This window comes from Silurus meridionalis, chromosome 28, assembly GCF_014805685.1.
Source record: "Silurus meridionalis isolate SWU-2019-XX chromosome 28, ASM1480568v1, whole genome shotgun sequence".
NCBI classification, from domain to species: Eukaryota; Metazoa; Chordata; class Actinopteri; order Siluriformes; family Siluridae; genus Silurus; species Silurus meridionalis.
In genome coordinates, this window is record NC_060911.1 from 14466128 (window position 1) to 14478361 (window position 12234).

At 38.4% G+C, this 12234-nt stretch overlaps 1 protein-coding gene across 1 annotated transcript; it reads right to left on the bottom strand.

Moving 5' to 3' along the window:
- Window positions 1-666: 666 nt before the first annotated feature.
- LOC124381308 (T-cell ecto-ADP-ribosyltransferase 1-like) lies at window positions 667-5075 on the bottom strand. Its single transcript, XM_046842818.1, has 4 exons — window positions 4845-5075; window positions 4485-4565; window positions 2208-2935; window positions 667-2026 (listed from the first exon to the last, which is right to left on the bottom strand). The coding sequence occupies exons 1-4, from the start codon at window positions 4845-4847 to the stop codon at window positions 1933-1935; spliced, it is 906 nt and encodes a 301-aa protein (XP_046698774.1). The 5' UTR covers window positions 4848-5075; the 3' UTR covers window positions 667-1932.
- Window positions 5076-12234: the final 7159 nt, after the last annotated feature.

Genomic DNA, 12234 nt, shown 5'->3' on the forward strand with positions numbered 1-12234 from the left:
GAAAAGATTATGGGAAGGTTTTTTTTTTCCTTTTTAGGTTCAGGATTTTATCTGGAATCTTCCTTACAGGAATGTAACAGCTGATCCAAAGAATTACAGACTTCAGTAGAAACAGTTGGACTTTTCAGTTTCGGGAATTTGTAAATAAAATTATATTTATATACAGAGAGAGAGAGAGAGAGAGAGAGAGAGAGTTCTCCATTCTCTGGAGAAACGGCCCCAGCATCCAGCCAATCATATTGCTGTGAGTTTCATAGCTCCGCCTCCTGTTTATCCAGCTCTCTTTTTGCATGCAGGTGTTTTGGAATCTCATAGAAGGATCCAGAAACTTAAGAAAATCTGATCCATTTTTTATTTTCCTCTTCTGTAGTAGAAAAAAAAGCAGAGTGTTTATATTGTAGAAGTGTAAAGTTCGTCCTTCAAACTGCTGAAAAAAGAACCACTCCTACCATATCACTTCCTTCACACAGCTGGAAAGAATGAAACATTCGGAGATGCATTACATACTGTATCTCACACACACACACACACACACACACACACACACACACACACACACACACACACACACACACACACACACGTCATTCAGTTCATTCCAGTCATTGGTTACAGCACTTTCTCTCATAGTGGTTGGATGTAATCAAAACACAGACACAGGCAGGGTTCAGTCTCAGGGTTCTGTGCGTTTATTCACCTAAACACTCAGGAGAAACATCTACAGATGATTACAAGATAAATAAAATTCAGTTTAATAAACCAATTCTGAATGAGGATTTTAAAAGAACATGCTGCTTTCTGAAAATCTGTTCAGAAACGTGAGACTAAGGTTTGAGGTTCCTTCCTCTTTCACACTTCCTGTCTACAAGCATCTAAGAAAGGAGCAATAATGAAGCTGTATTAACCCTTCAACAGCCACACAGTGAAAAACCCATTCACAAACGATTCACACTAATGACACCACATTCAGGCTTCATTTTCACCCACGGCTCAGGCACTGTTTACGTCTAGCAGCCGTCTGAGAAGCCGTCTGAGAAGCCTGTTAAAATGTGGACGCAGTCTATTGGACGCGGTTACGACAAAAAAATTCTACTGTACACTTTTCTAAAAACAAAAGTCAATATTTAGTCTCCTTTGAAACACTAGACGAAACGAGACCTACTATAAAAACAAACAAAAACACAAACTACTACAGCAGTATAAGTTATACTGAATTTCCTGCACAAATCGGTGAAAACTTCATATACTATTGAAAAAAATTTCAAATTTGCAAAACTGTGGAGAACACTCAGGCATCTAGATCTTCACTAATGAATCACGTGGCTACAATTCCATGGATCTGACCTTAAATGATTGTAGTTTTTCCGTGTATCTGAACTTTACTGAAGTATTTCCAATTTGGGAGACTTTAGAATGTAGTGAATTTTCAGTAAAAGTTGAATATTTGACTTAATTTTGTATTTATTTATTTTTTGATTGGATATAAACTGGTCAAACGCGCAGCAAACCACCAATCAGGATCGATCGCGAGGAATTCGCTTGGTGTATCTACCGATCACCAACATACACTTCAGCGTCAGTTCAACAGCAGGCAGAAGATTTGAAGAGGAATAAAATAAACTTCTGACTAAAAAGATGCTTTTGGGTTCGTGATCATTCGAATAGTAATCAATCGGAGTTTGAATCATTAATATCGTTTTCACGTGATTTGAGTTGAAGTAAAGAGTCTCGTGACAAAAAAACGATAATAGGAACATTATAGTGCTTATGAATTCAAAAACGTTTGTACTTTTACTCAAGTGAAAGTTTAAAGGGACTCTCTACTTTAACACAACTACATGGTTTGTGGATTTTGTCCACCCTGATTAAAGAATTGAAACGCTTCAATAAAAAAACTGGAAAAAATGTATAGAAAAGTACACAAGACGTGAGTCACGGCGACAGGCTGAACTGAGTCAGTAAAGAAGCCGTAACTGTCAGTAGTATAAAAAACAGAGACGTGGAGGCGCCAACATCCGCAGTGTTCCTGAAGAGAGAGAGGAAACGGTGAGAAAAGAGATTAGAGGAAGGATGTTCCTGCACCCGTGCTGATTTCAATCTCGATAGTTTATGTTTGACATCAGAGAACAAGATCTTTCAACATCTCATTATAACATACAAAAAATCCACACATTAATATATGAATTAAATCGAGTTTAGAAACTTACCTTGGGAGGAAAGGACAGCTCGGAGTGCTGAGAAAGCGTGAGTGTTGTAGAGTGATTTCTTTATACTTGGTATTATCATTGGTGGTTTTAACTTTAACGCTCTGCACTCTGAAGACCTCCACTGGAGAAATGATATTCTGCATTTCGTCAGATTTACACGTGTTCTCTTCAACATTAAACACAAAACAGGAATTGATGGAAAAAAAGGTGCCACCTTCTTCTGTATCAATTGTTTCAATTTGAGAGCTCTTTGTATTTACGGCATTCATGAATCTTCCGAATCGGACCTCTGCCTTTTCATCTGCCATGTACTTGTTCTTGGTGGCGTAGTACACGTTCCTACAGCTGTTCGTATGCTTCAGCAGTCGCATGGAGTCCATCAGGAAAAAGTAAAGAGACTTGAAGTGAAATCCGTCTTTGTAGGTCGTGACGTTTGCGCCTTTTATCTGAACCAAATTATTGAACCTTTTTCTGAATGAATTTTTAGAATTTGCGTACACGTGTAGAGCACGCACGTGATCCGGCGTTCCACCGGGAACGCTCTTTTGGCACACGTCGTCGTTTTTACTCCACAACGTCTTAAACTCTTTATCAGCATCGAGTTCCTTCTGCAGCAGGCCGCCCGTTTCAGTAACAGCCTTCAGCATTTCATTTCGACACTCTAAGAAGTCAAAGTCTACCGCATAAGGAGCCATGTCCATCTTCTTCACCTCCACCTCCGCCTCCACCTGCACAACATGACAGCATGTTTATATCTAGTAAGATTGCTTTCATAAATAAGTGTTTTTTTTATCAATGGACAAAATGGTAAGTTAATGGACAGAAGAGAATCCAAATCAAATCGATATTTGGTGACACCTTTTGGCTGCAAAATGGCATCAATTCTTCTCGGTACATTTACACACTGTTTTATGAAGGAGCTCAGCAGGGAGGTTTGTTCCAAACATGTTGGAGAACTAACTACAGATCTTCTGTGGATAGAGTTTCCTCAAATCCTTCTGTCTCTCCATGTAAGCCCAGATGTTGAGATCCAGGGGTCTGTGGAGGCCAAAACAATCACAACCAGGACTTCTTGCTCTTCTCTACATTAAAGAAAGTTCTAAATGAAGTTCGCTGTGTGTTTGGGGTCGTTGTCCTGCTGCAGAATAAATTTGTGGCCGATTAAATGCCTCCTTCATGGTACTGCATGGATTTTCAGCGTTAAGGACACCATTAATCCTAACTCCATCTGCAGAAATGCAGCTGCAAACCTGCAGAAAACCTCCACCACCATGCTTCAGACCTTCAGCAAACAACCTCCTGCTACAGCAAATAATTTAGTCCAGAGCATATGTTGAAGGAAAGACGCCGACCACTGCTCCTCAACATCGGCCAGTTTCTTTGTGCTTCTTCTTAATAGCTTGAAGAGCACATCTCTAAAGTCCAGACTGCTTTAAGATCTTTGCCTGTGAGAGACCTCGCGGATGCAGTAGAACTACCTTGCGTCTTGTTGTCATGCGAGAGTTTGGCTTCTTGCCCAGTTTAAAGCTCCTACACATCTGTTTCTGATTTGCTTTATGACTGGACTTCAATCTACAGATGTAATTGATGATCAACACCTACTTGGTAGAACTTGGTTCATCACACACGTGAATGTGATCCTACAAAATCCCTGACTTTGTGAAAGAGTTGAAGAATTTAAGAATTGTTCACTTACTTTCCATTTTGTAAATTTTATCAAAAATTAACAAGTAAAATATCATTTTAAAGCCCCTCCCTATACAGTATATTGTGTGATTCGGCTGCTCCCATTAGGGGGCGCCACAGTGGATCATCCGTCTCTATACCCCCCTGTCCTCTACATCTGCCTCTTTCACACCAACCACCTGCATGTCTTCTCTCACCACATCCATAAACCTCCTCCTTGGTCTTCCTCTTTTCCTCCTTCCTGGTGTCTCCATCCTCAGCATTCTCCTACTGATATACCCCATGTCCCTCCTCTTCACATGTCCAAACCATCTCAATCTCACCTCCCTCACCTTGTCCCCACAATGTCCTACATGCGCTGTCTCTCTAATAAACTCGTTTCGAAGACACTAAATTGTGTGATTATAAAAAACGAAAGAAAATGTGATGGTGTGAGGAATCAGAATACTTCAGATTGTGAACCCGTACAGGATCTGATCCAGACATCGTGAGCACACGCTCATTAATCTCTGACTGTAATCCACAGTAATATGTGTATACAGCGGTTATGATGCGGACCGTTAGTAAGCTAGTAAGTTGTAAAGAGCTCACAGTGTGGTGGTGAACAGCGAGGATGATGAGCAGGAACACACTCACTCCCTCACATTCCACTCTCTCCATGCGTCCCCTCGCCTGGACACAGGAAGTGGAAAAGAATACAGTTATTAAAAAAAAAAAAAAAAACACAAAAATGTCTATTGTACTGGTTTACTGAAAAATGCACTGTTTATCCTTGTACACGATAAACATCAAGCAACAAGCACAAAGTGGGTAAATTTCAGGATTAAAGTAACACAAGTTCTAGTATTGAATGAGAAAATGAAAGAAAACAGTGGAATGAGATGATTTTCATTTCTGAGTGAAACCAAATGATCTAATGATAAAATTCAGTCAAATATTTTGGACACTCACCATGTTCAGGGTCTGCAGTTACTGTAGCCAAGACTGCAATGCTCAGTGTGTGTGTGTGTGTGTGTGTGTGTGTTGACCCACCCTCAGGAAAGAACGTGATGGAAAACTCCCCCCTTTATCAAAACTGGTAGGGATGTAAGTCCTGGCACGAGACTTCCTCCCGAGTGAGAAAGAAAATAACAGGAAACCTTTACAAATCACTGTCCAGCATTAACACACACTTATACACAACACTAATACACACTAATACACAACACTAACACACACTAACACACTACACTAACACACACTTATACACAACACTAATACACAATAATACACAACACTAACACACACTAACACACTACACTAACACACACTTATACACAACACTAATACACACTAATACACAACACTAACACACACTAACACACTACACTAACACACACTTATACACAACACTAATACACACTAATACACAACACTAACACACACTAACACACTACACTAACACACACTTATACACAACACTAATACACACTACTACACAACACTAACACACTAATACACAACACTAACACACATGTATACACAACACTAACACACACTCATACACAATACTAACACACACGTATACACAACACTAACACACACTAATGCACAATACTAACACACACTAAAACACACTTATACAATACTAACACACACTAATACACAACACTAACACACACTTATACACAACACTAACACACACACTAATACACTAACACACATACACAACACTAATACACAACACTAACACACACTAATACACAACACTAACACACACTAATACACAACACTAACACACACACATACACAATACTAACAGACACTAATACACAACACTAACACACACCAATACACAATACTAATACACACTAATACACAACACTAACACACACTAATACACAACACTAACACACTAATACACACACTAACACACACTAATACACAACACTAACACACAATAATACACAACACTAACACACACTAATACACAATACTAACACACACTAATACACAATACTAACACACACTTATACACAATACTAACACACACTTATACACAACACTAACACACTCATACACAACACTAACACACACTCATACACAATACTAACACACTAATACACAATACTAACACACTAAAACACACTTATACACAATACTAACACACACTAATACACAACACTAACACACACTTATACACAACACTAACACACACTTATACATAATACTAACACACACATACACAACACTAACACACACTAATACACAACACTAACACACACTAATACACAACACTAACACACTAATAATACACAACACTAATACACACACATACACAATACTAACACACACTAATAAACAACACTAATACACACACTAATACACAATAATACACAACACTAATACACACTACTACACAACACTAACACACACTAATACACAACACTAACACACACACTAACACACAATAATACACAACACTAACACACAATAATACACAACACTAACACACACTAATACACAATACTAACACACACTAATACACAATACTAACACACACTTATACACAATACTAACACACTAATACACACACTAACACACACTAATACACAACACTAACACACAATAATACACAACACTAACACACACTAATACACAATACTAACACACACTAATACACAATACTAACACACACTTATACACAATACTAACACACACTTATACACAACACTAACACACTCATACACAACACTAACACACACTCATACACAATACTAACACACTAATACACAATACTAACACACTAAAACACACTTATACACAATACTAACACACACTAATACACAACACTAACACACACTTATACACAACACTAACACACACTTATACATAATACTAACACACACATACACAACACTAACACACACTAATACACAACACTAACACACACTAATACACAACACTAACACACTAATAATACACAACACTAATACACACACATACACAATACTAACACACACTAATAAACAACACTAATACACACACTAATACACAATAATACACAACACTAATACACAATACTAACACACACTAACACACACTAATACACAACACTAACACACACACTAACACACAATAATAATACACTAATACACAATAATACACAACACTAACACACACTAATACACAATACTAACACACACTAATACACAATACTAACACACACTTATACACAATACTAACACACACTTATACACAACACTAACACACACTACTAACACACACATACACAATACTAACACACACGTATACACAACACTAACACACTAATACACAATACTAACACACACTAATACACAATACTAAAACACACTTATACAATACTAACACACACTTATACACAACACTAACACACACACATACACAACACTAACACACACTCATACACAATACTAACACACACTAATACAACACTAACACACTAATACACAATACTAACACACTAATACACAATACTAAAACACACTTATACACAATACTAATAACACACACTAATAAACAACACTAACACACACTTATACACAACACTAACACACACATACACAACACTAACACACACTAATACACACAACACTAACACACTAATACACAACACTAACACACACATACACAACACTAAACTACAGCACAAACACACTACTAACACACACTAACACAACACAAATACACACTAACACACATGTATACACAACACTAACACACACACTAACACACTAATACACAACACTAACACACACTAATCCACAATGACACACTGATACACAACACTAACACACAACATTGACACAATAACACACTAATCCACAACAATACATGACGCTAATACACACAAACGCACTAATACACAACAACACAAAACAATATTACACAACACACATACTAACACACTGATACACACTAACACAACACAAATACACACTAACACACTACTAATACACACAACACTAATAAACACAAAAAATACAGCACATACACACACTACTAACACACACAACATTAACTCACCCCACTAATACACACTACTAATGCACACAACATTCAAACACTAACACTAAAACACACAACAATAAAATACAGCACAAACACACACTACTAAAACACACACAACATTAACTTACCCAACTAACACACTACTAATACACACAACACTAAACTACAGCACAAACACACTACTAACACACACAACATTAACTTACCCCACTAACACACACTACTAATACACACAACAATAAAATACACACAGCATTCAAACACAACACTAATACACACAACAATAAAATACAGCACAAGCACACACTACTAATCAGTGTTGTGCTCGTTACTAAAAAATAGTAACTAGTTACAGTTACTCGTTACTTCATTCAAAAAGTAACTCAGTTACTTTGTTGGTTATTTACACCAAAAAGTAATGCGTTACTGTTAAAAGTAACTTTTTAGTTACTTTTTTAAAGAACCTTCTTTAATGTTCCCATTAATGCCCTTTTATGTGTCTACACAAAACTGACTTAAACACAAAGTCATTTTTAAACACTGTTTTATTAAAGTCAGAGCAGCACACACTGAATATATCACAAGGATTTCTGAAATAAATAACAAAACAAGCTGAATAATATATTCACAATCAAAAACTAAAGTGGCTTCTGCATCATAAAAGCTGTTGTGTTGAGCTCTTAAACATGTTCCTTTCACAGCTGAAGTATGAAAACTATCAACAATGTAGAACAGAACACCGGGTTAGCTTCTAGCTTCTAGCTCCTCAGGCATGGAGGTCCTGGAGGTGTTTCAACATATTGGAGTTGCTGTTTATCGCAGTAGATACGAGCTTCGAACCAGAAAGACACAGTTTACATTTGACTTAAAAGTTTTTGTCTTTATGCTCAACTAAAGTGAAATAATGAGCATATTTCCACTTTGAGAAACTCGTCTTGCTCTCGCCTCGACTCGCCATTACTGCCGCACAGACCTGAATAAACAGAGACACGCCCACAGTGCGTCTTCTTCGTGTTTACAGTGGTTCATCCACCAATCCTACAATGCGACGCTGCTGTAATCAGGTCAGACTGTAGGCTACACTTCAGCCCAAATTCATTCATTTAAAAAAGTAACGGGTAACGCACCATACGGTAACAGAGTTACTTTATTTTTAAAAGTACTTTTTACAGTAACTAATACTGTAACGCGTTACTGCCCAACACTGCTACTAACACACACAAAATTAACTCACCCCTCTAACACACACTACTAATACACACAACATTCAAACACACAACACTAAAACACCATAATAAAATACAGCACTGACTTTCAACACTGACACACAAACACAACACTTATGCACAACACTACCACACAACACTCATACACACAACACTAAAACACCACACTAACGCCCAAAACTGACTCAACATTGACCCAAAAATACACAACACTAACACAATGAATGTGACAAAATTGAATTTTTAAGATTGTAGTTTATTAGAGTTTTCACCACAGTGAGTAATTACTGCAAACACACAATCAAACACTGAAGAAATGTGCTTAGTGTTTTTATTTGAAATAAAGTAAAACCAGTAGAGATTATAGTGAGTGTAAATATTAGAGTGAATGTAGAGAGTAAATATCAGTAATATCTGTATATAATGATATTAGTCTGATGTCAAGAAACACAATAATTACATATTTACACCAAATTTAGGTGATTAATTATTTACACAATCGTATTTTCTTAAAAGTATATGACTATCATCAATATAATAACTAGTAAAATAATACTAGCCATACAAACTACGTTCAATCTGAAATTCATGGCCATAAGAAGATGCACTAACAGGAGTAATTTGTGTTTGATGAGGCAGCTTTTTTCATCTTTTTTTTCCCACACAGTTTCACACTGGAGTCATCAAACACCCAGAATCCTCCATACAGGGGTTCGGTGAAAAGGGTGCCGACTCGATGAAGGAGCTTCATGGTGTCTGTGATGCTGTAGAAGGACAGAGTCCTGGCTCTGTGATCCAGATAAATTCCTATTCTTCTGGACAATGGACCTGAAATAACTTTCTTATAGGAATCATGAAAAAACGCAAACTGAGAGGAATTTTGATAAGTTTGATAAATGTATAGCTGGAATTAAAAGTTTATAGTAGTTCTGAATTGTGATTGGTTACACCGTGGCGATGAATTCTCTGTAACAGCAGCTCTGACACATGCCAGTGCACTCTTAGTGTTGGTCTCAAACCCTGATAAATGTTGAGGGTTGTGTTATGAAGGACATCCAGCGTAATGCATGTGCCAAATTAAATATGCAGATCACGAATTAGACTTTTCAAACCGGATCGGTCGAGGCCCGGGTTACCAACGACCACCACAGGTATCGTTTACCAACAGGGTACTGGTGGAAATTGGGCTACTGTTTGCCAAAAGAAGGAGAAGGAGAGGAGGAAGATGTCTACAAAGATGGCAGGGAAAGGAGAAGTGGAGGAGAGTGGAGGTTTGGGTTGGTACTTTAAATGTTGGTACTATGACTGGTAAAGGGAGAGAGGGAGCTGAAATGATGGAGAGTAGAAAGGTAGATATGTTGTGTGTTCAGGAGACCAAGTGGAAAGGGAGTAAGGCCAGGAACATTGGAGGTGTTTAAACTGTTCTATCATGGTGTGGATGGAAAGAGAAATGATGTAGGGGTGATTCTAAAGGAAGAGTACAGTAAGAGTGTAGTGGAGGTGAAGAGAGTTTCTGATAGGGTGATGAACGTGAAGCTGGAAGTTGTAGGGATGATGATAAATCTCATCAGTGCTGATGCTCCACAAGTTGGCTGTGAGATGGAGGAGAAGGAAAAATTCTGGAGTGAGTTGGATGAAGTGGTAGATGGTGAACCTAAGAATAAAAAGATTGGTGATTGGGGCAGACTTTTATGGACATGTAGGTGAAGGGAACAGAGGTGATGAGGAAGTGATGGTATGTATGGCTTTAAGGAGAGGAAGATGGTAGGGCAGATGGTGGTAGATTTTACTGAAAGGATGGAAATGGCAGTGGTGAACACTTATTTTAAGAAGAAGGAGGATCATAGGGTGACGTATAAGAGTGGAGGAAGGTGCACACAGGTGAATTATGTTCTATGTAGGAGATGCAACCTGAAGGAGATTGGAGACTGTAAGGTGTTGGCAGGGGACAGTGTAGCTAGACAGCATCGGATGGTGTGCTGTAGGATGGTTTTAGAGGTGAAGAAGAGGGAGAGGAGAGTGAAGACTGAAAGAAGAATAAGATGGTGGAAACTAAAGGAGGAAGAGTGTAGTGTGAGGTTCAGGGAAGAGGTCAGACAGGGGCTCGGTGGTGGTGAAGAGGTGCTGGATGATTGGGCAACTACTGCAGGAGTGATAAGGGAGACAGTCCTGCCCATTTATTCAGGCTTGGGACAGGCACTAAGAGTGCACCCATTGTCTGTTGATGCAGGACTTACAGAAACTGTGTCCACAGGGAACAGAGACAGGATCTGTCAGCAGATCTAAGCATATGGAACAGTTAAACTCGACCAAATCCACAGAGACTAGCGCTTCTGCCATTTCACCACACTTGTTCAAAGTGACTGTACAGCTCTAAGGCTTCACTTTCTTCCTCTAGAATCAAAAACATTGTGGAAGCAGGTGTGGCTCTTATGACATGAGACCTTGACCTACAACTTTCTTACATGCCATGCTGTACTTCAGGATTGTGGTGTAACAGGAAAAAGTGTTTGTTCGTGGAAGAACCTCATTCTGTTTTTCTCTGTGAGATGTATATTGTAGGAAGTGAAGTGCAGTAAAACAATTGGCTGTTAAACAGATGGTCTGTAAATTGGGGGTCTGTAAACAACAATCTGTAAAGCAGTGGTTTTAAAACAATGGCCTCTAAAGTGGAAGTCTGTGGTGGACTGTAAAGCAGAAGTCTATAAAAGCAGAAGATTCTAAAACAGCAGTCTATAAAGTGGCAGTCTGTAAAGCAGGAGTGTTGGACTCTCCTCTCTCTAAGCCTCTGTTCTGGAGCAGAATAGACTTTTTACAACAGACTGTTGTTTACAGACTCCTGCTTTACAGACCTCTGCTTTACAGACCCCTGCTTTATAGAATGGCACTTTACAGACTACTGATTTACAGACTGATGTTTTTCGTGCCACAGATTTTTGGTTCCTGCTTAACAGACCACCACCTCACAGACTCCCATTGTACAGACCACCACATTACAGATCATTTCATAAAAATCACTGTTTTACAGATTGTTGCTAACTGGCTCTTGTTTTACAGACCCCCACTTTACAGGCCACCTGTTT